Genomic DNA, 27,556 nt, shown 5'->3' with positions numbered 1-27,556 from the left:
GTCTTAATTGTTTCTACTCCCACATGTTGTGATCATGAACCTTATTCCTAATTTCCTACCCATCTTCATTCTTCATCACTAAAATAAAAAATATAAAAAATTTATACTTGAAGTATATATTATTCTGAGGAAGAAAGGACAATACATTGATGACCTAGGCGTTCGGTTCGGTGTCGTGTTCGGATTCGGTATGGTTCGATTAATTTGGATTTTTTTTGTTTTCGGTATGGTTCGATTAATTTGGATTTTTTTTGGTTCTCGGTACTAAGCTCTCATTCGGGTTTTACTAATTTTTGGATCGTGTTAGGCTGGGTTTGGTTTCTTCCAGATTCAGTTCAGTTCTTTTTGGGTTCGGTTCGAGTTGTATCCAAATCTGAAAGTAAATAAATTTGAATATTTTTTATAACGGATTTGATCAGATTTTTTTTTTCCAGTTTTGGTTAAGGTTTGGATTTCAATTTGCTGTAAAAACGCCCATGCCTATTTTGAAGGTTGACGAAGAGGGAGTTCTAAGTTTTGTTCTTGACGAAATCTCCACTAATTAATCTTTCTAAATTGCCAAACTGCTTTTCTATTCAATAATTAATATAATCAAATCATTATATTGTCCGAACATTTACCATTTCTTCTCATTAGAAGATTCCTAGCAACTACTAACCGTCGTAATCTTTGAACACTACAAAAATAAGTCACATTGTTAAACTGTAGCAGATGTAGACGTTAGGATATAATATATGGGCTAGTTTTTGGTCCTCCTTACATTACATTGACATGGTCTTGTTTGTGTAGCTTTGTGGAAAAATGTCGGCCAAAATGAGTCAACAGAACATCTCAAGACTTGAGGTTTATTTCCTATAAGAATTAGACTTAAAAATAAACCTTAAAAGAGGTTCAAAGTTAGAGAGAAGAGATCAAAGAGAGGTAGAATATGAAGATTCAGAGTCTGTTCTTGCTGGCCATTTTCTCTCTTGCTTATACACATCTGGTCAAGGGCCAATCTTTGTCAGGTTGCCAAACTAGATGTGGCAACGTCTCAATCGAGTACCCTTTTGGCACTTCTCAAGGATGTTACTATGGCGGCGATAATAGTTTCAAACTCACATGTAACGAAACAAATAAGCTAATCTTTGGCGGCAATGAAGTGATCAACATCACGCACAACGGCGAGCTACGTGTCCTGGTTACTAGATCCTATGTTTGTTACAACAGCCAAGGGAACCAGACTGGCCGTAGTAACCGGTGGACTAGGCTTGGTAACTTAACATTCTCCGACAAGAACAGATTCACTGCAGTAGGATGTAACACTTACGCGTTTCTCAACACTAACGAAGTTGGAAATTACTCAGTTGGGTGCATGTCAACATGTAGCACTCCTAGGGAGACAAATGGAACATGTTCTAGTGGAGGTTGCTGCCAGACTTCTCTTCCTAGAAGGATCAACTACTTCAGAGTAAGACCATATAGCTTTTCAAACCATACTTCTGTTCATAGCTTCAACCCTTGCAGCTACGCCTTTCTAGTGGAAGATGGTATGTTTAACTTCAGATCTTCAGAGGATCTTATGAATCTGAGGAATATCACGAGGTTCCCTGTGGTACTGGATTGGTCTATTGGTAAACATTCATGTCAGCAAGTTGGAAGCGCAAACATATGCGGTTGGAACAGTGAATGTTCCAACTCTGTCCGTGGAACCGGTTACATCTGCAAATGTAAGGAAGGGTTTGATGGGAATCCATACCTTTCAAATGAGAAGGGTTGCAAAGGTACTTCATACTGTTCATGTTTTTCCTTATTTATGCTTTTGAGAGTTCATTTGTTATTATCCTGATACATTTCTTGCGCCAGACATCAATGAGTGTACTACTAGTAGTACTGTCCACAAACATAACTGTTCAGACTCCAGCACCTGTGTAAACACCATGGGACACTTCCTTTGTACTTGCCCATCTGGTTTCAACTTAAATGCCACCACCAATAGCTGCATGCGTAAAGGCAGGCCTGAATATTATGGATGGACTCAAATTTTTCTTGGTAAGCTCCCCTCACTTGTACTGGAGTCTTTATTTTTTGAAAAAAAACTTCCTCTAATTAGTCATTTTTATGTTTTATGTGATCAGGAACAAGCATCGGCTTCTTAGTCATCCTACTTGTGGTTAGCTGTGTACAAAGGAAAATGAAACACAAGAAAAACACCGAGCTCCGAAAACACTTCTTTGAGCAAAACGGTGGTGGCATGTTGAGACAGAGACTGTCAGGAGCAGGGCCATCAAATGTTGAGGTCAAGATCTTTACTGAGGAAGGCATGAAGGAAGCAACTAATGGTTATGATGAAAGTAGAATCCTCGGTCAGGGAGGCCAAGGAACAGTCTACAAAGGTATTTTACCGGACAACTCGGTAGTTGCTATAAAGAAGGCTCGTCTTGGAGACAGCAGCCAAGTAGAGCAGTTCATCAACGAAGTGCTTGTGCTTTCACAAATCAACCATAGGAATGTGGTCAAGCTCTTGGGTTGCTGTTTAGAGACTGAAGTTCCTTTACTGGTGTATGAGTTCATTAACAGTGGCACCCTTTTTGATCACTTGCACGGTTCCTTGTTTGATTCTTCTCTTACATGGGAACACCGGTTGAGGATAGCAGTGGAGATTGCTGGAACTCTCGCTTATCTTCACTCTTCTGCCTCTATTCCAATCATCCATAGAGATGTCAAGACTGCTAATATTCTCCTTGATGAAAACTTAACTGCAAAGGTAGCTGACTTTGGTGCTTCAAGGCTGATACCGATGGATAAAGAGCAGCTCACAACTATGGTGCAAGGAACTCTAGGCTACTTAGACCCTGAATACTACAACACAGGGTTGTTGAACGAAAAGAGCGATGTTTATAGCTTCGGGGTAGTCCTCATGGAGCTGCTCTCTGGTCAAAAGGCATTGTGCTTTGATAGGCCACAGACCTCAAAACATCTTGTGAGTTACTTTGCTTCTGCCATGAAAGAGAAAAGGTTGCATGAGATTATTGACGGCCAAGTAATGAATGAGGATAATCAAAAGGAGATACAGGAAGTTGCAAGAATCGCTGTTGAGTGTACAAGACTGATGGGAGAGGAAAGACCAAGGATGAAAGAAGTAGCTGCTGAGCTTGAGGGCTTGAGAGGCACAAAAACCAAGCATAAGTGGTCGGAACAGTATCCTGAACCACAAGAGGCTGAGCACTTGCTCGGTGTTGAAATCTTATCAGCACAAGGGGATACTAACGCCATTGGCTATGACAGCATCATGAATGTAACAAGATTACACATTGAAGCTGGCCGCTAATATTTGTCAGTCTAGCTCTCACATAATCTCATCTATATCTTTATTGGTTCTCTCCTCTTTTGTCCTCTTAAACATTTTAAAAACCAGTGTATCAAATATGACATTCACGAACATTTCTGCTTCGAGAGTTTCTTGTAAATCGTTATGTTAATAAAACCCCTGAATTGGGATGCCAACTGGTAGCCGATCCTTCTATGCTTAAATGGGCCTTCGGTATGCTTAAGCGGACCTTCAGTATACCATCTTGAACTCACAGTTTTAGGAATCATTATATAAATAATTGATAAATGATTATTTATATAATGATTATCAATTATTATATAAATCATCCCGACTAAGTTGATAATTTTCACCTCAAGTATATATAAACTTGATTCTTTTGTGTTGCTTGGTGTGATGTTTCTAAGAGACTGCAAGAATACACAGATCATTTTATACAATGATATGAGGTAAATCAACCAGAATTTACTATGCTTAGTTATATATATATCTAATTTTTGAAATCTGCGTAAATTAGGTATATATAACCAAAATAAGTGATTCGAGATAGTAACTTCTAAGGATATGCATCAAAATCAACTCATATCCACAAATTGCGAAAACAAAGCCAAACTAAAAGAGAAATATAAAATGGTCGGAAGAGACGAATTGGTTTGTTTTTTTTTTTTTGGTAAACTGGCTTTACGAATTGGTTTATTGCATGAGAGGAGATAAGTGTTAAGCCGTTTGAGAAGCAAATATTGAAAAAGTTCTGAAAATATCCAAAGTAACTGTAAACCTATATTATAATTCTAAATTCAAATATTCTAACTGTTACAAAGGTGTTGAAAAATCAAACATTGAAAATAACTTAAAAGATTTATTTGACCCATTCTTCTTTATGAACTATAGTCTATAGGGCATCCGCATTGGAGAGTATCTCCACAATTTTTTCATGATTAAAACAATAAAAAAAAAACAAAAAAGTAAGTAAAAAAAAAAAAGAGAAGGTGTCAATCGATTCTTCCGAAAAATACCAATGGTGAGAGACTTTTATTAAATTTGTCACCTTTTTCATTTGCTAACATTTTCTTATTATTAAAAAATATTTTGAGAAACCTATCATATTCTTTTGCTATTAATGTTGGCTAAGAACACTTCCAAAGAATTCAAACCAAAAATTCTTAAAATACATATATATATATATATATATATATATATTATTTAATTACATGTCTCTAAAAATTAGAAAAACCTAACTGAAAGTATGTAACTTATTTTTAAAAAAAATTTGGTTAGAACTCTTCACTGGGGGTGATCTATGCTCGTTTCTTCCTCGTATATAATTATTTACTAGACACAGTGTTTGTTTCATAAAAGTAAAGAAAGGTAGAAATTGTACTAACATAGTGGAGTATGGCTGCATGCATGAGAAATTGAAGAAATACAAACTTATTATTTATGGTCTTTTTATTAATAGAAACTTGCACATGAAAGAAATCAGAAAGAAACAAGACGTAAGACTTACACACATTTATATGACTACAGAATGCGTACATGGACCATTAGTTGATCAACACACACATGTTTCAAATTTATTGCAAACAAAAAGTAAAAATACGTTGAAGATGCTGAGAAAGCTTTATGTTTGGATTCTCTCTTTCACTCTATGTTTCTCTTATTATGTTTCCGTGTTGACTTTGTCTTCTTGTGCACATCGTGTTCTCCTACAAAAGTTTATACTATACGATATAAATATTCTCATGCATGCATCCATATAGGCTTTTTACAAGTTAACTTAATGAGGTGTGTAAATGTAAGTATTGGGAAAGTTATTACCGTGACAGAGAATTCTAATAGTGGTATGGAGGAGGAGGAGATTTGTAGAGGTAAGGATGGTGTGGGGGAGAGTAGTGGTGGACTGGAGGAGGAGGAGGTGATTTATATACGTACTTTTCCTTTGGTGGCGGTGGGGAATGGTAAACTGGAGGAGGAGAATAGTGCTTAACCGGAGGAGGAGGGGATTTGTATACGTAGTGCTTCTTTGGTGGGGGTGGGGAATGGTAAACCGGAGGGGGAGAGTAGTGCTTCACTGGAGGAGGAGGGGATTTGTACACGTAGTGTTTCTTTGGTGGTGGTGGAGAGTGGTAAACCGGTGGGGGATAATGTTTAACCGGCGGAGGAGGAGATTTGTACACGTAGTGTTTCTTTGGTGGTGGTGGAGAGTGGTAAACCGGAGGAGGGGAGTAGTGCATAACCGGAGGAGGAGGAGATTTGTACACATAGTGTTTCTTTGGTGGTGGTGGAGAGTGGTAAACCGGAGGAGGAGAATAGTGCATCACTGGAGGAGGAGGAGATTTGTAGACGTAATGTTTTTTAGGTGGGGGTGGGGAATGGTAAACTGGAGGCGGTGTGTAGTGTTTAACCGGAGGAGGAGGAGATTTGTATACGTAATGTTTCTTGGGTGGTGGTGGTGAGTGGTAGACTGGTGGGGGAGAGTAGTGCTTAACCGGTGGGGGTGGAGATTTGTAGACGTAGTCCTTCTTAGGAGGTGGTGGAGAGTGGTAAACCGGAGGAGGAGAATAGTGTTTAACCGGAGGAGGAGGGGACTTGTACACGTAGTGTTTCTTTGGTGGTGGTGGAGAATGGTAAACGGGAGGAGGAGAGTAGTGCTTAACCGGGGGTGGCGGGGATTTGTACACGTAGTGCTTCTTTGGGGGTGGTGGAGAGTGGTAAACCGGTGGTGGAGAGTAGTGTTTAACTGGAGGAGGTGGAGATTTATATTCGTAGTGTTTCTTAGGTGGTGGTGGAGAATGATAAACCGGAGGGGGAGGGTAGTGCTTAACCGGAGGAGGTGGTGATTTGTATTCGTAGTGCTTAACAGGTGGTGGAGGAGAAGAATAGAAGTAGTTAGCGGTTGATTGAGATACAAAGGTCAGAGAGACTGTTAAAACAAGCAAAGTTGCTGCTAAGTAGGCCATTGGAGACCCCATTGATTGTTTTGTTGCTTTGGTTTATGCTCTTAAGAGTCTCCCCTTCACACCCTTTATATAGCTGTTTTCGATTTCACCTTGGTACCTCATGGTAAAATTGTAAATTAAGTAATGTAAAAATGTACAAGCAGTTATGTACACCAAACAAATATAATATTATGGAGAAATAAGTGATATCTGTCTCTCCGACTCATTATTATTTATTTAGCCGTCTATGATTGACATGTTTGTTTTAGACCATGACTAATCCTAGTTTCTTAATTAGGGTTTTTACCTTCATCAAAAAATGATTCTTAGCTTTTCTTAGATTTAACTAAGAAAAGTTAAGAACCGTTTCTTAAATAAAAAATATAAGAGTTATCTTTTATCTAAAAAATGTAAAAAAAAAAAAAAAAGTCAAATCATAAGTTAAGAATTCCGGTTAAAAGATCGGAGTTAATCATAAGTCAAGAACAACGTATGCAATCCCATAATAATATAAAGTTAGATCTAGTATTTTTCGAAATCTCGAGACTTTTTTATTATATGGTCCTTTTGATCAATCTTTTTGTGAAATTTTTAAGAACAATTATACAGTATCACAAAAGCATGTAAATAATGGGGACCCGTAAATAATGATGGTAGAACATTGTGACAGACATAGATGACGGGGAATAGATTTGTGTTCCTATACAAGATGTTTCACGTTTGTAGATCTTTGATCCAATATTTGTAGCCAAAACCAGCGAATATAGTTTCGGACTTTTATCAAAAACAAAATATGGTCGAGACCACTCGATTCAAATCTATCGATTTCGTAGTTTACTTAACACAGTTATTAAATTTTCGCCTCCTATCAATCACATTTGCATCTTTTCTGATATTTTCTTCTTGGCTCCTTATAGAGCACCTACATCAACAAGATGACGATGGGGTTCTCATGATGAATTTATTAAAAAGAAAGAAAAAACTAAAGAGAAAGAGTGGGACGGGATCGCAGCAGACATATTGTTAGAACTCTTCAACATTAGCTTGCATGTTTTGATTGGTTTATTTTTAGAAAAGAAAAAAAAGATTTTAATTGCTTAACAAAAATTGTATTAATTTATTAACATAATAAAATGGTTGAGATCCTCTACCCCAATATTAGCCGATGAGGCTGCTCTAAATACAAGTCCTTTTGAATGATGGGAAACGAATAACTTTACACTTAATGCTTTAGATAAAGCCTTTGCAAGTTCATTTTGAGTTAATTATTTAATCTGTTAAATTATTTTTTCAATTTTGTTGAAGTTCGTGTATGATCTTCCTAATGCATAAATGGTTTTCGGCAGTATAAACACGTCCTTTTTCTTAGATAGAGATGAAAAATAGGCCAATAAATCACATACAACTAGATTTAGCTAAACAGGTTGTTATCGAACTCACCTACTTGCCACTGGTCAAAAATGGTTACCGAATCTATTCATAACTTTCACTTTGATGACAAAATGTAATCAATTCAATATTCAGTAAAGATAATATCAACTAATATGTAAAATTTATTCATCTTTAACTAAAATGCATTATATGCCAACAATTTGCACTTAATGTATATTGGTCAAGCCTAGAAGTCAGTTTCATTTGGATGTATCCTTAGGTATTATGATACCGTTTTTAGTTTTCACCTAGAAGATACTACTACGGATAATATTGTTTTCCATCTAGTGGAGCATATAATGAACCTATAAACCAACATTAAATGACATAACATGTTCATCGAAACCTTGAACTTGCATCATCTTCTAAATTCGTTTATTATATATGTAAGTTTTAATTTTCTAGTCAATATATCTTCAAATAAGAAAGTACATATGAATACAAATAAATAACGCGTTGACTCAAGGCGGCCAGTTTGAAAAGTGGAATGAATATAAGAGAAGAAGGTGGTCTGTAATACACACAAATATATTTATAGACGACTTATATGTTAGTCGTCCACCTTTGTTTGATAAAAAAAATCGAAACGACTTATATATAAGACGTTTAGGAAAAACATGTTAGTTTTACCTTTGACCAAAATATGTCAAAAATTTGACTTTTTCTGGATGACTTACAAGTTAGTCATCCAGCAAAAAAATTAAAAAAATAATATTTTCTTTTCTAGACGATTTACATGTAAGTCGTCTTAGGTTAGTTTTGCAATTGAAATATTAAACAAAAAATATCTGTTTCTTCTAGACGATTCATCCGTCAACGACTTACATGTAAGTCGTCCAGGATTTTATTCCGAGATTCTAGTCAAACCTTGCTTATCTTTGACGACTTACAGGTTAGTCGTCTAGGAAAAAAACTCGAGACGACTAACGTGTAAGTCATCTAGAAAAAACAAATTTTTTTGTTTAATAATTCAATTGCAAAACCAACCTGAGACGACTTACAAGTTAGTCGTCTAGAAAAAACAAAATTTATTTTTTTTTATTTTCTATTAGACGACTAACTTGTAACTCGTCCAGGAAAAGTCAAATTTCTGACACATTCCGGTCAAATGCAAAACTAACATGTAAGTCGTCTCGATTTTTTTTTTATCAAACAAAGGTGGACGACTAACCTGTAAGTCGTCTACGTTAAAAATCAATGGAAGTCGTCTGCGTCAATGTTTAATAAACTTTCATTTTCTCTAAACCTATAAAGTCTTTTTAATACTTTTTTTGTTAATTCATGTATATTAGTCAATATTAGGGCTACTGAATGAAATTTATAGCTTAATTGGTGATATTTATGAGGTTACCATCATTCACGTTAATTAAAGTTTCTAACTGATGGAAGTCTTTTACGCTAGTTTTTAAGTCTTCTACGCTATTTTTTCAATAACTTGTGTATTTAAGAGTGATAAGTAACTTCAAGATATGTAAAACTCATATTTTCAAAATATGTTTTTTTCCTTAGTTTTACTAAATTTGACTGAGTTTTTCAACACAAACCTGTAAAAAATGTGATATGCTTTGACTAGTTACTATTATTTGTTTCCATCTCTTGAAGTATTATTGTTATAGACACCAATGATGATTATTGTTATGAGTTGGAAGAAGGGTTAAAATGCTTCTTAAAATATTGTATCGAGGCTACCAACATTCTTGTTTATTAAGATGAGAAGAAGGCCATTGGAGTTTATTATTGCATATGGCAGATGTAAAGATAAGAAAAAGGTTATTGAATTATATTATTTCTTTGATTTGTAAATGTGTAAACACATTGTTACCACATATATTACATCTTGGAAAACATTACTACTGATTTTATAAAAAAAAATCACAACTAAAAGAGTATACATGCAAATAAAAAAACAAGCCACAAACAAAACTATTATAAATCATTCTTCTACAAATACAAGCTTGGACTCCACTTAATATGGAAGAAGAGTTCGTCAGACGAATTCCTGGAAGTTGTCTGGAAGACTTCATGGAAGTCGTCTAGCGCATTATATTTTAGACGACTAATAGGTAACTCGTCCCAGAAGTCTTCCAGATCTGAAAAAGCTGCATATCAAATCCAGATCTGAAAAACCTGAATATCAAAAAACGTTTAAATTGCTTAAAAACAGATAAAATAAGTGGAAGATTAGATAAATCTAAATTTACAGAACACACAAAAATACATATCAAAAATTAATAAATCTACCTTTAAATGAGTGGAAGATGAGAACCATCTGATTAAAACCCTGCAAAAAAAAGATAGATTAGTGAAAAAAGCATGAGAAAAAACTGAAAAATTCATATAAAGTTTGGTGTTTTCAAGTCAAAGAGATTAGAGTGAGTTTGGAAAGTTTTAGTTTGGAAAAAAAGTAAGAACTTTATACAACAGAAAGTTACCAAATGAAGAAAAATCAGACATAAAAACTTACTAAAACGCTCAGATTTGTTATGAAAGGGAGAGACATGGGAGAAGACTTCGTGGAAGTTGTCTGGACTTCCTGGAAGTCGTCTAGCGCATTATGTTTTAGACGACTAACAGGTAAGTCGTCCCAGACGTCTTCCAGATCTGAAAAACTTGCATATCTAAATCTATATCTGAAAAACCTGTATATCAAAAAACGTTCAAATGACTTAAAACAGAGAAAATAAGTAGAAGATTAGATAAATCTACTTTTATATAACACACAAAAATACATATCTAAAATTGATAGATCTACTTTTAAATGAGTGGAAGATGAGAACCATGTGATGAAAAACCTCCAAAAACAAGATAAACTAGTAAGAAGGACATGAAACAAAAAAAATAAATTGATATAAAGCTTAGTGTTCATAAGTTGAAAGAGATTAGAGAGAGGTTGGAGAGTTTTAGAATGATGAACATTACATTTTTGTTGCAGCCATTTGAGAGAATGTATAAATTTTTCTTTATATAGGGAGACAAAAAATCCAATTAAGTTAAATATTTTTTATTCATATGACTTCCTTGACGACTTACTTGTAAGTCATCCAGAAGAATTTAATATTTTTAGCGGAAAACTAAAATTGAAGACCTCCTAAACGACTTACAAGTAAATCGCCTGATTTAAATTATCAAAGCGGAAAAATATTTTTTTTAAAAAGTTTAGGCAGGAATATTTGGACGTCTGGTTTAAATTATTCACCAGACGACTTATAAGTTAGTCGTCTAGACCCTAAACTTAACTAACTAACTAAACACTTCATAAAATCAAACTAAACTTCAAAAGTGTTTACTATACATAAAAATAAACATTTATAGGTAAAAATTTATTTTTTCAAAAAAACATTCAAGCTTTCCAAAATCTAACCCTAAGAATACATACAATACTACAACATATGTTGTCAAAACATAAAGCCAAAGAATATCATGATTAACTACTTTCACTCATCTATGCTGAAAACTATTTAATTTTATTATATCTTAATTTACATTACTTAAAATTATTTATAATTACATGATTTTTAATTTTTCATTTGTTAAAATATTTTTTAAACATTTAAAAATTATTTTTAAGATAAACTACACCAGACGACTTCCAGCATCTCAGACGACTCAGATGACTTACTGGGATTATATTCGTAAAAATGACTTATATTTTTTTGTTTGGTTACAAGGGACTGGATGTAATTTTACAAAGTTTTTAGGTTAGTTTTGCATTTGATTCAAGTTTGGCTATACTTTTACAATCAAAGTCAAATTTTGAGTCATATTTGGTAATCCCCAATTTTTAATTATATGCTGTGAAATATGCAAGATAAGAAAACGTTGATATATAAGTTTTAACTAACATAGCACGTAAATGAAGAGTTATTAAGACCGATCGATCCTTTCTGAATATAAGTGAGGTGTGAGGATGACAATGGAGTCAAATGCCAACGTTCATATTCTATTAAACGAAACAAATAGATTAATAAACGAAATTTGGCCAAGAAACAAGATAATATAAAAGTTTCCTGAATTATTTTATCAAATTGGATATTAACCAGCTGGTTTAGGACTAAGACAAATTAACAACTTCTTCACAGTTCTTTAACACATCCTTGAAATCTTACTTTCAACGAACTGCAAGAATAATCACCGTCACACTGGTTGTCATTTTTATAAGTAACACGACAATATGTATCTTTACTGATGATATTTTACATATGGTTTATATATTTAGATTTCTTTGTTGAAATTTAGCTCATTTTAATCACCTTCAAAATAAGATAGCTATGAAGTAATAATATTTACGTATTAAAAGATAAATAATAATATTATTTTATTTTTCAAAAATAGTTACGTATTGACTAGGTAACAATTCCATAAGAACATTTAAAGACCGTACGATATAGTATCAATTTTTTATGCATTTATTAATATTGAACATTTACTTAATTAATTTAGATACTACGTGGACCATCCTTATATGTTATAACTTATAGTGTTAGGTACTTTAATTCCTAGGGTAAATTCCTCGAACTTCTTTTCTTTCGCTTATTTATATTGTCCTATCTTCTGCCATATAATTATTTTAAAATATCGTGTAATCATGTTACCTCCAAAGCTTGAATGTTATATATTTCTTAAACAGGAAATTTTAATTTTTCTTGACCGAATTCCAAAATAAGGTTGTTCGAACTCTAAACTAATTTCTGAGATCTACAACTTTCATAATTTTATCGTGGTTAATGATTTTGACATGGACACAGGTGATATGATCATTATTGGCTTAACGTAACTTTCTTGCAAAAGAAAATAAAATCTATCTTCCATATATTGACTCACTAATATATTCAGTCTAGTTACTGACTTGATTATCATGATAGATTCATGCATAAGACATAAGCAACATGGCCTCCTTGTTCGATATAATTTTTAAAATATACTGGACCCGTTAGCTACTAGCTACGTGTGATTTTGTTAATATACTTTGAAAATAATATAAAACATAATAAACTCATCACTTTCAGAAGATATGAAAAAGAAAGACTACACGTCGATATATCAACCAATATCTATAATAACATATGGAATATGTAACTATTCCGTGGAAACACGTACGTAATCGTTATTTGTCGTAAGACAGTTTTGTCGGGCTGCCGAATGTGTCTCCATTGTGCAGTCAATAATCAATCTGTCTTTTCAAATAAGTACTGTCTATTTGTATTACTAAAAAAGCCATTAGTTCGACTGTAAATTTTGAAAGATTTCAAATTCTTTAAATCAGATAGGCAAAATAACTTCTAAATTTAAGTTTAAAAAAAGATCTTCTAAGAAAATTGTAATAACAAAACTGTTAGAAATATTGCAAGAGAGAAAATATCTAAGGAATATCGGCTTCTTTGTCGTGCTATATCGGTTATATTTATAACAGTTAAGGCCATTTTTATCGGTGGTTTCTGAGAGGGATTTTACAAAAAAAATAGTGGTGGGTTCCACAAATCAGTGAAAAACCGATAGCAAAAGTGATCAAATTAGGATCGACTTTTGTTGATTTCATGTATTGTTCGCGGGTCTCACTGACACGTGGCGGCTCGCTATTTTTTTTTTAATTTTTTTTTTGGACCAAAATTTTTTTTAAGAAACCCTTAAACCCACTTTAGCGATAATCATGCTCTGAGAACTAAAAAATACTTGTGGTTGTTAAAACTTGTAGTCAATATGACCATGAAAAAAGTAATCTTTCTCAAAATTGAATTATCATTTTTTGCAGTTGAATTTAAGATTAATGTCGTTAATAAACTTTTTTCTATAAATTCTATATGTATCTTTCAAACATTACTAATAAGATAAATAGAGTATAATATATATCTTAGAGACTTAACGTTGTAATTTTACTGTAAACTACATTATTTGAGACTACTGCAGACCTATCTATCATAATCTTTAGATTTTATAACTAAATATATTACACATTAGTTGAGACAACTGAAAGTCTTTATGATTGTTTAGTTTAAGTGAGATCACCATTAAATCAGATGAACGAACAAAACTTGGAACCTCTGTTGATGGTATTAGTTATAGAATATAGTATGATCCTAATAAGATAATTATCAAACTATATTGGAAGTAATTTATGTTTTGACTAATATGATGAAATTACTGGAACATAAATGCACAATAACTGGACTAGTTCACAACTCTTTTTATTGTTTTCGGAAAAGATGTTGATTTTATTGATATCAATCGTAATCTTTTTGACTTATAAGGAAAATCCCTTTTGCTAACAACAGTCCAAATCCCTCCTAATCTCATTGACAAATTTTCTTCAGAAAAGGAAAAACAAACAATTATGCTAAAACTAATAAGAAAATCAATATATTCCATTGCCGTAATAGATATCTACTTTGATAATATTGATTAAATTCCATATATCCTATATGAACCCTATCAATTTAAATCCATATTTAACTTTAATTAGTATTAATCATTTTTAACATGTGTTGATTTTAACTACAACTTTTCTTGAAATTTCATTATTATTTGTCTTTCTTTATTAAAAGTGTTAGGACATCATTGATTGTTTTGGTTTATGGGATTTGTGTTTCTGTTAATTAAACTAATACTCTTTCCGTTTTTAAAAGATACATATTTTAGGATTTTCATGCTTATTAAAAAAATATATCAAATTTTAGTTACCAATACATTATTTTCCGTATTGAACTATTTTTCACAAGTTTTCACTAATAAAATTTTAATAAATACAATTATAATTTTTGAAGTTTATAATTTACATTTAATTTATGCATGGAGAAAGTATATACAATGTTTAGCTTAATATATAAATTATTGTTTCCGTTCTTCAACCCCCCCGGGCAAAAGAGAAAAGTCATTGTAAAATAAGTCAAAATTAAAATTCTAAGAGTAGAAAATATATACTACATATTTTGCCGACACCTTAGATAATATCTTAACCACTTATAAATATATTACAAAATTAAACATGCATTTCTTCAAATGTCTATTATGTGAAAATGTCCGGTACACGAGTTACAAGATCCCATGTAAGCTAAAATCCGAGTTAGGACTATGTTCTATTTTAAATTCTTCATCTATATTTCCTACCAAAAAAAAATACTAAATCTAAAACGCATCATCATGTAAAAGATAAAAGACTCATCTTATGACAATATTTATCACAAACTGGAAAAGTGTAGAAATCAATTTGGATCTTGATAGACATTTTCATGAAAACAAATGAATACAAGACATACAAACATATAGTCTCAACGATTCGAACTGCTTCTAAAACATCAACACAATTAGCAAATATCGCCTAACCCGACACTTAACTAAAGCTAGATTCCCTTAACTCGAGCACCCCCTCCCCCCCCCCAAACCCTAACATATGAGACATCTTTCACATCCAGATAAATACTCCCCAACTCCAAAAACCACGTGGCACCATTGTCTACTTTTCAAGAATCCATAGTCGAGGATATAATGAACAGTAATTCGTCCACGATTATCACCATTTGACCACAAACTGTGCTCACAATATTTATATCTTTACGAAAAATCACTAATTACTAAAGTGAGGTTGAAGATCTAGACAAAGATAGTCAGGTCGGTAACGTTTACTTTTTTTTCTTTTTTTTTTATCTCAGCTAGATTTGTCTTTTGCTAGTAATTAAAGTCAGTAACGTAGTCAGGTCAGTAAGTACTGTAGCCTGTGGGGGCATCAGAAAAATGCTGTGGGGACAAATTTTTTATTACGTCGATCATCAAAGAAGAAAATAATTGTGAACCTATCTATGGTGACAAAGAATTAATAATAGTAATACCATCATCAATATATCAATATATCAAATACAAAATACAGGAGCTCCTTCCAACATAATTACAATAAATATCGTACAAAGAAATATTTGTAGAACATATAGTCCGATGTTTTTGTTTTGTTTAATTTGAAAAAAAAATAATAGTTGGAATTGAATGAAGCAAATATATGTAATCTAAAAACTCAAGTAGTTGTTTATACACAAGATCTGGTCCCTAAACGTCATGATTTGCTTCTCTCTAATCCCATTTTCTTTGTTAATTATTAATACATTATATAACTCTTTGTTTTGTGTAAAATGTCCATATAGTGCTATACGAAATATGTAACGGTAATTGATACACTAGCTCGAATTCATCAAATAAAAATGTCACATTATGACAAATTGTAGATGTCATTGTTTCCAGGCGACTTCTAAAGATACAAGAGTGCCCAAACAAAATATTGAAAAAAGTAGTTTAGACTGTCTTTTCCAGTGTAACATCTCTTGGAACCACTCTAATCGATAATTAATTTATATCTACTACCATAAGTGAACAATACAATAATGTCGATTAGGTAATGAGACTTTTCAATCCACTTGAATGAATACTCTATATAATAGTATGTACTAAATTTCATTTTAATTAACATCTTGCCTCTTTTCCCTCAATCATGAATGAATACATAATAATCCGCTAGGTCTCCTAACGTTAGTCTTTTGTTCGAGCCAAGAATATCTTCTATATAATGCTATATTCAAACAATTCATTAAATTATTATCATGTCAGTGAATCAATTATTTAAAGTGACGTCTATTAATTAACATATTCTTCCAAACCAGTGGCTAAAAGCAATACATTGTTTTGTTTTCTGAGAAAATAAAGCAATACAATGTTGGGAGAAGAAAACCATTTATTTCAACTTTTGCAGTATACGAAAAGAGACTATCTCCCATGTATTTTTCCATTTTCATCTCTAAATTAAAAAAAAGTTTATAATAAAAATGAGATATATTCTAATGTATTTTTCTAAAATAGTAATTTCTAAATATAGAGTAAAAAATAGAGAAATGTTATTTTCCCATCTATAAATAGATGAAAAAATAGAGGTGAATTGGAACAATTTCATCTCTAAATGTTATTATAAAGGTGGAAATAGCAACGAATTGAAGATGCTCTGAATACAATCCTTATCGAGAACGTTCAGCAAATCATGAGAAATATTTAACTGGTAGATAATCTCTTATAATGTTGGCCACACATTATTGTCATCGTCCTATCCATCTTAACTCTCTTGGATTAAACTTAAATTTTATAAATGTTTTTACATATAAAACATATTTTTTATTTTCTAGAACACAAACTAAAATTTTTATCATATTATTTGTAGTGTTTTATTTGGCTTTACCTGCTCATATTAGTTGATCCAATATCCCAATCATTTCATAAGGAGTTAAGGACAAGTGCAATACATATAAGATCAGCTTTATTAGAATATAAGATGTATCTAGATCATGTTTATCTATTAGCTTATATTTCCTTATTACGATTATATTAGCTTTCCTTATGTCAATAGGATTAAGACCTTACAGCTTGTATATAAGGAAACCTTAAGGTCATGAACGAATAACACAAACATATTTATCGGTTACATAACTTCTCATTGTATCAGAGCTACAAAACTAATATTTTTCCATACAAACGATCTTGATTCACGATCTCTTAATTCTCGTACTCGAAAACCTCGACAATGGCTGGAACTCTTATAACAACAAACTCAACCAGACAAACGATCTCTCTCTATGATTTAACAGCTGGTGATAATCTTGCTGCAGTTATCTCTCAGCCCCTTCTCAATGGACGAAGCTACGATGAATGGACACAAAATCTTCGTGTTACTCGATTCACATGACCTTAAAGATTGGACTGCTAACAAACATCTTATTGTCACGTGAATCAATCTTACCATCAAACCGAAACTCCGTTCTAACATCTCTCATAAAGAAATTACCAAAGACCTATGGGATCATATTAAGAAGTGATTTACACTCAAGACTGGAGCATGCTATCAACAGCTCCGGGCTTCTCTCACAAATTGCAGACAAGTAGGATCCTCTGTCGAATATTCCTTTGGAAAAAAAAATATGGGATTCAATAGTTGAAGGCCTATCAACTAAAACCTGCAGATGCGATAAGTGTAACTACAATCTGGTGATGGCGCAAGAAACAGAGCTGAAATCATTCGGGTCCATGATTTTCTCTTTGGCCTAGATGACGTTCACGGTGCCGTGCGATCTCAGATTTGCGCATAAATTCCATTACCAGACCTCGATACAGTTTACCAATCGATCATGCAAAATGAAACAATTCAGCTCAATGCCAAAACTGAAACTCCATCATTTTAAGTTTTGCTGCACAACAAAACACATCTAACCATACCAGAAACAACTCGCTGTCAAATTCAACCTCTCAATAATACGACAAATCTAGACCTTGAAACATCAACCCCGACGTGAATGTAACTTTTACCAGCTGCGGAAGAACATGACACCGAAATGGTGGGGAACAAGACCACAAAATTGCATCAACTTCCAAGGAGGACAAGCAAACTTGCAAATCGTCTAGACAGAACAACCAAAACTCGCAATCATCTGAACAGAACTCTCAGGCAAACTCCTCTCAGTTAATCAATCCGACTACAGATATCGTAGAAAACTTGACCTTGACCGACAAGGATTGATAGGATTTTCTGCTGCACAACAGAAAACATTGGTCAAACTTCTCAATCCAACGAAACCTAACTCCGATATGAATCGTCTAAGTGGTAAAAATGACGATCCTACATGGATCCTTGACATAGGGGCCACTCATCATATGAATGGTCGCCTTGAATTACTTCAAAACATTCAGTGTGTCTCTCCGATTTTGGTTAGACTACCAGTTGGTGCTAATGTTTTGGCGACTCAGCGAGGAACCATACGACTTACAACACATATACTTACAGAATGTGTACTATGTGGACGGCTTCCACACTAATTTGATATCCTTCAGTTAGCTTCATATTGATCATTTTCTTGTTGGACAAGTTACTGATAAACTTGTTATTTACAAGACCGCATAACGAGTACTCTGATTGAAGCAGGTGAAATGAAAGGGAGAGAGACTGTATTACTTCCGAGGCTTCGAGTGTGACTGCTTTCAACTCTACCGCTAGTAATGAAGGTATTTTGTGGCACCGACATCTTGGTCATCCGTCTTCTCGCATTGTTGGTCTTCTTCCCGGTGTTAAACTAAAATCTACTACTGTTGCGTTTTGCTTATCAAATTGTGATGTTTTTCTTCGATCTAAACAAACCCAAAACTTGTTTTCTCAGAGTTATAATAAAGCTTCTTCTTCGTTTGAACTTATTCACTACGATCTTTTGGGTTCATATCGACCTCCGCATCTTGTGGATCTCAATATTTTTTAATCATTGTCGAAGAATACTCTCGGTCCGTCTGGCTCTATCTGCTTCCCGATAAAATCACCGTACCCAACCGACTCCCTGACTTCATTGCCCTCATCAAAGGCAATTAAATCAAAATATCAAAACTCTACGAAGCGACAATGGAACTGAGTTTATGCGTCTCACAAAGTAATTTCAAGAACAAGGCATCATTAATGAAATTTCTTGTGTTGGAACTCCATAACAGAATGGTCGACATATTCTCCACGTGGCACGTTTACTACGTTTTCAAGCATGACTACCTATTGAATTATGGGCAGAATATGCACTCACCGCATATTATCTCATCAATCGAACACCATCAAAACTCTTGAAGGACAAAACACCATTCAAGATTTTGTATGGGCGACCACCTTCCTTTGATCAGTTACGTGTTTTCGAATGCCTATGTTATGCCCATAACCAAAACATTGGTGATAATAAATTTGCTTCACGTAGCAGGTGTTGTGTCTTCTTCGGTTACCCATACGGTAAAAAAGGCTAGTGCTTGTCTGATTAGAGTTGTTCTCTTCAAAGAAGATGTATTCCCTTACCTCAAAACAACTTCTGCAACACCAATCATCACGACAACGCCGATCAATATGCCATCAACGGCACGTGAAGACGAACATATCTCGGCATTACCATCACCTGAAAATACATCTATTACACCTCGTATTGATCCTTCTTCATCAACAGACCCGACTACTCCGGTCGAATCAGAAACAGTCCAAGCTGATACAGTACTTGGTCGCGGTTGTCGAACCAAGAAACCATCAACACGTCTCACAAATTTTGTCATTAATACAGTCTCCCTCACTCCTTTAACAGCTCATGCTCCTTCATCGTTCTTAGGTATGGTATATCATATCCCTAACTAATATACCATTACTCAATTTTCAGAATCCCATTCCAGCTATCTTACGGCCCTATCTCTAGTGGCTGAGCTAAAATCCTATAAAGAAGCAATGCTACTTGATGTTTGGATGAAAGCAATGCGGTCTAAAATAGAAGCTTTGGAGTTAAACCACACATGGGACTTAGTAGAGCTTCTTCTGGGTAAAGTAGCTCTCGGATGCAAGTGGGTTTATCAAGGGAAACTTAAATCAGATGGAACACTTGAAAGAAACAACGCAAGACTAGTTTTTCATGGAAACAATCAAATTGAAGGAATCGACTAGCGAAACATTTGCTTTTGTTGCAAAGATGATTACGGTTCGGATTTTTCTTGATATTGCGGCAAAACATAATCATGAGGTTCACCAAATAGACGTTCATAATGTGTTCCTTCACGGTGATCTCGATGACGAAGTATATATGCAGGTCCCTCCCGGTTTTTGATCAAAATCAGATAACATAGTTTGTCGTCTACAGAAATCACTATACGGCCTCCGACAAGCTCATCGTTCCTGGTTTGCCAAGCTTACCAAGGCTCTTCGTGCTTTTGGTTTTACACAATCAAGAAGTGATAATTCCTTTGTTTTTCAATGAAGAATGGTGTAACACTCATGGTGCTAGTATATGTTGATGATCTCATCACATCCGGAAACTCCTCATCGGTCATTGGTGATTTCAAGACCTACTTATCCACATGTTTCTACATGAAAGATCTTGGTCTTCTTAAATATTTTCTTAGTCTTGAAGTGGCCAAAAACGGCGATGGATTCTACTTATGTCAACGCAAATATTGTACGGATGTTCTTACAGAAGTCGGCATGCTTGGATATAAATCCGCTGGCTTCCCGATAGAATGAAGACATGGCCTTGCACTTACTAACACTACTCTCATTCCTGGTCCTGAAAGATATCGACGTCTTGTTGGCAAACTCGTTTACTTAGCAACCACTGGACCAGATCTTACATATTCTACATATTCTAACTTAATTTATGCAGAAACCACAATACGCTCATTGGGATGCATGTCATTCGTTATTTGAAAGGGACATTTGGTAAAGGCATAACACTATGATCTTCTCCTCCTATTTACATCACTGGTTGGTCTAGTTCTGATTAGGAAAGCTGTCCAGTGATCACTTACAGGATAGATTGTTCAAATAGGCACGTCGGTTGTTTCTTGGAAGTCTCAGAAGCAAGACACGATTTTCTTATCTTCTAACGAGCCTAAATATCGAGCAATGACAGAGGTTCTCAAAGAGTTAATGTGGATCAAGAGCCTGCTATTCGACTTTGGCATTAGGCATACAAAACCGATGACTCTCCGGTGTGATAATCAGTCTGCCATTTACTTTACAGCGAACCCGATATTTAACGAACAAACGAAACATATCGAATCAAAATGTTATTTCATCCGCGATCGTATTCTCGAAGCCACGATATCTACGTTACATGTTTCCTCTGGAGATCAGTTAGATTATATTTTTACGAAGACGTTGGGACAAAAGAAATTCAACATTTTTTTATACAAGTTGAGCATTCGAAATCTCTACAATCCAACTTGAATGGAGATATTAGGATATATCTAAATCATGTTTATTTATTAACTTATATTTCCTTATTATGATTGTATTAGATTTTTCTTATGTTAATAGGATTATGACCTTATAGTTTGTATATAATATAAAGAGACCTTGAAATCATGAATGAATAACATGAACATATTTATCGATTACATAATTTTTCATAGAAAATTACATCTTTTTGCAAAAGTCGCAATCTACTGCTTGTAAAAGATGGAAAAGAAAAAAAGAGAAAAATATTGATATGTACATTATTAGATTTTTTAACGTGGACAGGAGCATGAGGCTTCTCGATGATTAAATCATGAACACCAGAAAAGCCAAAATAAGTTAAAACAAAAGTCGGACGCGAAAAAAGCATCTGCTCTTTTGAAATCGAATATACTCTTTTACTATCACCTCTCTATGACTGTTTTGGTCAACCAAATAATATGGAAATGTCGCTGATTTTACTTTTATATGGTTTTGTGATTTCTTAATTCATTTTGCAAGTTGTTATTTATTAGAACTTTTAACATCCGAGATATAAAAGTTCCAGCTTTTGCATAATTATTATGTTATTACGAGGAAACAAAAGCACCTAAAAGCTCTAGAAGACCATACCATTCTTTTACCATAACATTATCTTACCATAAAGATGCAAAATAATACTTCGTCTGTTTCAAAAAAATTTCATACATATTAAAAAAACACATTAAAACTTGATAGTAAATGCATTGTTTTTTTAATAACAATTTTTAATAAACTTTAGCCAATATAAATCTAATAAACACCATTATTTTTAAAAATTTTAAAAGTTTTCATTAAATAATACATTGAAAAAGTAAAAAATATATATTTTTGAAAGAATTTTTTTTTCTAGAACGTAAATCTTTCTGAAACGGACGGAGTAATACTTTTGTTAACATTACACTTAATGGACCTTTTTAACAGTAATGTTTTAAGAAACCGAGATAGGCGACCAATAATGAAAATAATCACAACATATATTAACATATCTAAAAATATAAAAGGGATCATCTATTTTATAAATATTTTTTTTTTTGTTAACTCAAAACGCAAATGCCAAACTTATGATTCAGTTCAGTGTACATTAAAAATCAACAAATAGATTTTTATCTAAATTTTAAACTAACACTAAACATAAAAGCAAGCAAACAATCGAAAAGAAAGCCATAGCCTTGCAATGAAAAAGATGCAAACGCAATTGACTTGAGTCAAAATGACAACAAAAATCTCAAATTAGTTTTTGTTTTAGTTAACTGTTAAGCATTAACTACGTTCCATGTAAAGAAATGAAAAACTGGATCTTTGGTAGTTAAAAAGAAGATGGTAACATGCGCCCCTGTTTTGGATTCTGTCCCAATCATATAATGAATAAGTGCAATCCCTAAGGATACTATCAAAATCATAAACCGTATCATTCCCACACATACAAAGGAAAGGGTTGTAACAAGTTTTTTAGGCTTGATAAATAGCAGTAGTAAGATGATGCACTAAATCTATCAAGAAGGTGGAAAAAAGGAGAGCGAGAGACTTTAGATTACAATCAACTCATCTCCTAGACTCTTGTGTCTAACCATACATCTCTATTGCTTTGAATGAGATATGTATGGATTAAGAGATTTTACTCCTAGGGACACTGAGTCATCATCTCCTTCCTCCTCGTTGTCCTGGTCTTGGACCTGGGTTTCTTGAAAATTGGATTTGCAAACTCTTGGAATCAGGTTCATTTTCATCCATTCTATAGCCTGTAAAATGCATAGTAACATCAGTTAAGTCCAAGGTCAAGTGTTTTTCTTCAGGAAACCACAACATGTTGATGAAGATAGTAACGCAACATAAACCCATTATGTGTGTGACCAAATATTCCCAATTTCAAGAGCAGAGAGAATGTTAGTTACCTTGCAGGGCGGTAAGAGCAGTTGCTGCACATGCAGGATTTTCAAAATCAACAAAACAAAGAACAATAGGATCTCCATTCCTCTGCATACCAAAAAAAAACCCTTTAGTAAGTGAAAACTAATGAAACTCTAGGACGGTTAAGTTTCAACAATGCTTCAAGTTGGGAACAAAGAATCTTACTTGCTTCGAATCTTTAGTCACAAGTCTCACCTCCTTATATCCCAAAAAGGGCCGAAATATATCTAGACATATAGTTAAGGACAGTGCCCAGCTCAAACATACTAGTGTAAGAACTTTTTAAACGAACCATAGAAAAAAAAAAGGATACGAGATACTTCTCTCCTTGAGCAATTAGAAGGAAGCCCTTCAACAAACAGAGTGTTGGATGCATCCGGAGGTAGACGAAGCAGCTCCCTGCTAGGCCTACCAACTAAATCTTGTTGACCAAAACCCAATCCTCGCCCAAAATCTGGAGGCAGCATTCCACCGCGCCCAGCCATGAGCTCACCCATGGACGGACTAGGCATCACGCCGTCACCTCCCCGTCTTCCCATGCCGACACCATTGTTAAACCGACCAGCTTCTTCAGATGGCGTAGAAGACGTTTGCTACAAAAACACGGAGGAATCTCAGTTCACAAAAGAAAGAAGAGACAAAACATGAGTAAAGGATCGTACCACACTCTGGAGGTAGAGGTCATAAGCTGAGCCAATAGTTCTGGTATCTTTTACTGCATGAGGGTTGCCTCCTCGATCCTCATCACGTGACACGTAACTGTGCATATCATGTCCTGAATAAAACAAGGCCTTAGTTTCACAAATTCATAACTACAAAACCGAGCGGAGACAAAGGAGGAGGAGAATTGAGGTTTACGGAAGTCAGAACGGGGGCGTTTTGGAGGATCACCGTGGGAGATCGACGACATCGGAGGCTGGTGCTGTCTCTGCTGGTTCCAGTACCCATCCGCCATGGACGGCGACGACGGAAACAATCGCGAGCCCTAATTTCAATTTAAAAGGAAAAAAGTTTCGATCCGCCCAGCTGCTTGTTCTTCAATTTCAATTCCGATTTCGATTTCTCGTGTCAAGTTTTGAGTTACCCGACCCGGTCTATTCTGGTTACAAATTAACGGGCCTATAAATTTGTACATCCGTTGGCCCATTTCACAAAAGGCCTTTCTTGCTTCTCGCTTGGAAAATAATTTGGTCTGCCTTTAGATTGCAGCACAAGTGATTAAGAAAGCGTAATTATTCCATTTGTAGGTTTGATTAGAAGTTAATTCAATGGCTGCTATGGTATGAAAGATGACTCTTTTTTTTATTTCTCTAGTTTTATGTTGTGTTTTCTTGTTTTTTTCTGATTGGCCTTCTTGAATGATCATCACTGAATCTCTCTTTGTAGTTGGAGAAGTACAAGAACAATGATTTTGGGCAATTGGGCAATCTGATATATGGAATTTGCATAGTCATAACTCGTTGAAGTGTCAAATGGTACATGCAACAGGACAAGTTGATTAACTCATAAAATTATACTAATTTGTATGGTTTCTTATAGACGATTAATTAGTAGAATATTTATTTAGTGGGATTTGTTGAGTTAAGAAAGATATGTTTCCTAATTTTATATTTAGAGGCAGCTTTCTTGTGTTTTTTTAATCTAAAAGGAAATGATTCACAACACTCTTTTCTCCACAAGTACAGCAGCCAATATGAGTCAGAGCAGTGAAGTACTCTTGAGCCAATCTTTGTGATAGATAGAATGATTATGGGTTATTTATACTAAATGATACATAAAAGTGTATCAGATAGTATCAAAGCAATTAATCCCCTCAGAAATGTGATGTGCGACATCGATGTTTAGCAGAAAAGTTGTATGAGAAATCAGTGAGAAATACAACGTGCGACTACTGTCATAAGAAATCATACCTGTTCGACGGGTCAAAATGTAAGCCTAATGGTTGATAATCCAACTAATGCATAATTATTTACCGATATGCCCCGCATGTTTTACCCCATTGCTATCACCTTGTCACTACTATACACTCAATAACTTCACTTTCTTTTATATATTGTTATTCTTCTCTTTTGGCTACAAAGTCAATCACACATGTGAAAGTACTTTTAGTCTTAATCGATCTATATTTGGTATTCAAATCCCACCATATGTTATGTAAACTAACAACATCCATTTTACCAACACACATTATGTTTATTATACAAAGAGTAAATTAATGAATGCGTCCAATTGGATTATAGTTGATGAGCACATATTAGCTAAGAATGGACAAGAGTCATCAAAGATAAGAGTTTAAATTTTGTGAAACGCCCACCAAACACGAATGCACATCATCAAGTTGCCAATATGATTCTAACAAATGACGTCATCATCAAGGCATGCAAAAGTAGGAGGAACCTTCTATTTTTATGAGAGTCTCCTAAAAATATGATGAAAAACGTAAACAACAACATGTGTCACCCTCTATAACACTTGTTAACCAGTTCAACTTCAAATAAGATTCCAGTCAAGAATCAAAAAAATTGTTGAAAAGGTCCATGGAAGGAGATGGAATCTTTGGAGGACTAGTTTGTAGGATAGAGTTAAAATCACTGAACATCGCCGACAAACCTTGTGGATCGTTCGGTGGTGCAACTGTAGAAAGTAACTCCTGCGATGTCAACGGCAGCGAAGTGGGGTCCGGAGGTAAAATCCCACCATTGTAAGAATTTGGGATTTCCATAACTCGGTTTTGATGATGATGATAATAATAAGATTGATCAGTGGTCTCTACACCACCTACAAACCCTACTTCGTTTGAGGCATTATCTTTCTCCATCACAGCATACCGAGCCGCCGGAGATAGCGAACTGCAGGATGTATCTACCGTTGCTGACATGTTGTTTGGTGCTAATATGGATTGAGACACCGAAGATGAGGCTGTAGAAGCAGAGGTGTTCCCTGTGAGACGCTGAACCAGTCCCATGAAATTATTAGGGTGTGTATGGATAATTTTGGGAGATACGGTGTATATGATCACCGGACCACGTGGCTGTTGTGATTGCATCGGTTCTTGATGCTGTAGTTGGGGTGGTGCGGGTTCCGGTGGTTGTAGTCGTGGCTGTGGCACCAATGGTGGTTTCTTGATGATCTTGACTCTTTACGAATTTTCAATGGAGGTGGTCTCGGGCCCAAGATTTCTTTAGATTTTGGCCATCTATTATCCATAGATTCCACTTTATGAGAAGATAATTTATGAATATATAGAGCGAGAGATATGTATATAAATTTGAGTGTGATGATTATTCTTGTGAAGAAAAATGATTACGTGATGATTGGGGGGAAACCGGGAAGGTACATGAATGCCTGTATATATATGATTTGTCACTTGTGTATAAAAGAGGGAGAGGAGAAAAAGTCAAATGAAGAAAACAAAACTTTTTCTATTATTATTGTATTTTTAATGTTTGTTCATGTCTATTTCTTACCAAGGTGAGGTTTGGTTAAAATGTCTTCCAGTCGTTAGAAAAGACTAACTTTTCATTTGATGACTTCCAGAACTAGTTGTTACTCTTAATACACGTTTATGGCTAATTACATTGATTTGATCAATATTATATATTTATACTAGGGTCGGTCCGCCCTACGGGCGGGATATTAGTTAATTTGATATTCACTAAATGCTCGAGTTGAAATTTGTTTTAAGATTCAAGAATTTGGTTATCTGTTATGTCTTATTTATTAGTATGCGGTGGTATAGTTGTTTTTCGATTATTCTTGCTTTGGTATTGTATCAAATTAACTAATTGTCCAACTCATAATTATAGATGTACAAATGTGGAGTTGTGATAAAGTTTGATGACAATACTGTTTTTTTTTTTAAATTCTTATTCATAGTGGAGTGTGCATGTGTTAGAAAGAGATCTATAACAACTTTTATGTTTTTGTGTATGGATTTTAAATATATATTATTTTGTATAATATATACTTGCTCTATAACATTTGCTTGTAGACTAAACAAATTGTTTTCTATATTTTTAAAAGAGAAAATATTTAGTCTAGAATATAACATGGACATATGTATTGACTATATATAGAAGTTGGGTGTTATTTTAAAATGACATATGTATAGAGATTTTTAAACCATTACTTCACTGGCACAAAACATTTATAACTGTAAATACCTTCTTTTAAAAGCAAAACTAATAAAAGCGTGTC

General features: G+C 34.2%; 3 protein-coding genes, 1 long non-coding RNA gene and 1 pseudogene across 4 annotated transcripts; 2 read left to right on the top strand and 3 right to left on the bottom strand.

Annotated features, from left to right (window-relative positions):
* The first annotated feature begins 209 nt into the window (after nucleotides 1-209).
* Nucleotides 210-4,279, top strand: LOC103829384 (wall-associated receptor kinase 2). The gene is made up of 3 exons (XM_009105053.3): nucleotides 210-1,763; nucleotides 1,846-2,031; nucleotides 2,118-4,279. The coding sequence occupies exons 1-3, from the start codon at nucleotides 929-931 to the stop codon at nucleotides 3,308-3,310; spliced, it is 2,214 nt and encodes a 737-aa protein (XP_009103301.1). The 5' UTR covers nucleotides 210-928; the 3' UTR covers nucleotides 3,311-4,279.
* A 446-nt stretch (nucleotides 4,280-4,725) lies between these two features.
* LOC103829383 (extensin-3) lies at nucleotides 4,726-6,322 on the bottom strand. Its single transcript, XM_033275091.1, has 2 exons — nucleotides 5,129-6,322; nucleotides 4,726-5,016 (listed from the first exon to the last, which is right to left on the bottom strand). Exon 1 carries the CDS (start codon nucleotides 6,280-6,282, stop codon nucleotides 5,143-5,145), a length of 1,140 nt encoding a protein of 379 aa, XP_033130982.1. The 5' UTR covers nucleotides 6,283-6,322; the 3' UTR covers nucleotides 4,726-5,016; nucleotides 5,129-5,142.
* Nucleotides 6,323-8,560: 2,238 nt separating this feature from the next.
* Nucleotides 8,561-10,645, top strand: LOC117126609. Its single transcript, XR_004449274.1, has 3 exons — nucleotides 8,561-8,572; nucleotides 8,673-8,683; nucleotides 10,244-10,645. It is a non-coding gene; the product is annotated as an uncharacterized LOC117126609 (long non-coding RNA).
* Nucleotides 10,646-22,754: 12,109 nt separating this feature from the next.
* On the bottom strand, nucleotides 22,755-24,458 carry LOC103829381 (nuclear speckle RNA-binding protein B). The gene is made up of 6 exons (XM_009105051.3): nucleotides 24,218-24,458; nucleotides 24,022-24,134; nucleotides 23,673-23,952; nucleotides 23,525-23,586; nucleotides 23,344-23,425; nucleotides 22,755-23,190 (listed from the first exon to the last, which is right to left on the bottom strand). Exons 1-6 carry the CDS (start codon nucleotides 24,312-24,314, stop codon nucleotides 23,090-23,092), a joined length of 735 nt encoding a protein of 244 aa, XP_009103299.1. The 5' UTR covers nucleotides 24,315-24,458; the 3' UTR covers nucleotides 22,755-23,089.
* A 540-nt stretch (nucleotides 24,459-24,998) lies between these two features.
* On the bottom strand, nucleotides 24,999-27,131 carry LOC103829382 (annotated as a pseudogene).
* Nucleotides 27,132-27,556: the final 425 nt, after the last annotated feature.

The sequence above is a fragment of the Brassica rapa genome, chromosome A07 (assembly GCF_000309985.2).
Source record: "Brassica rapa cultivar Chiifu-401-42 chromosome A07, CAAS_Brap_v3.01, whole genome shotgun sequence".
In the NCBI taxonomy this organism is placed as follows: Eukaryota; Viridiplantae; Streptophyta; class Magnoliopsida; order Brassicales; family Brassicaceae; genus Brassica; species Brassica rapa.
The sequence above is the reverse complement of the archived record's forward strand: the minus strand, read 5'-3'. Positions and strand labels throughout refer to the sequence as shown.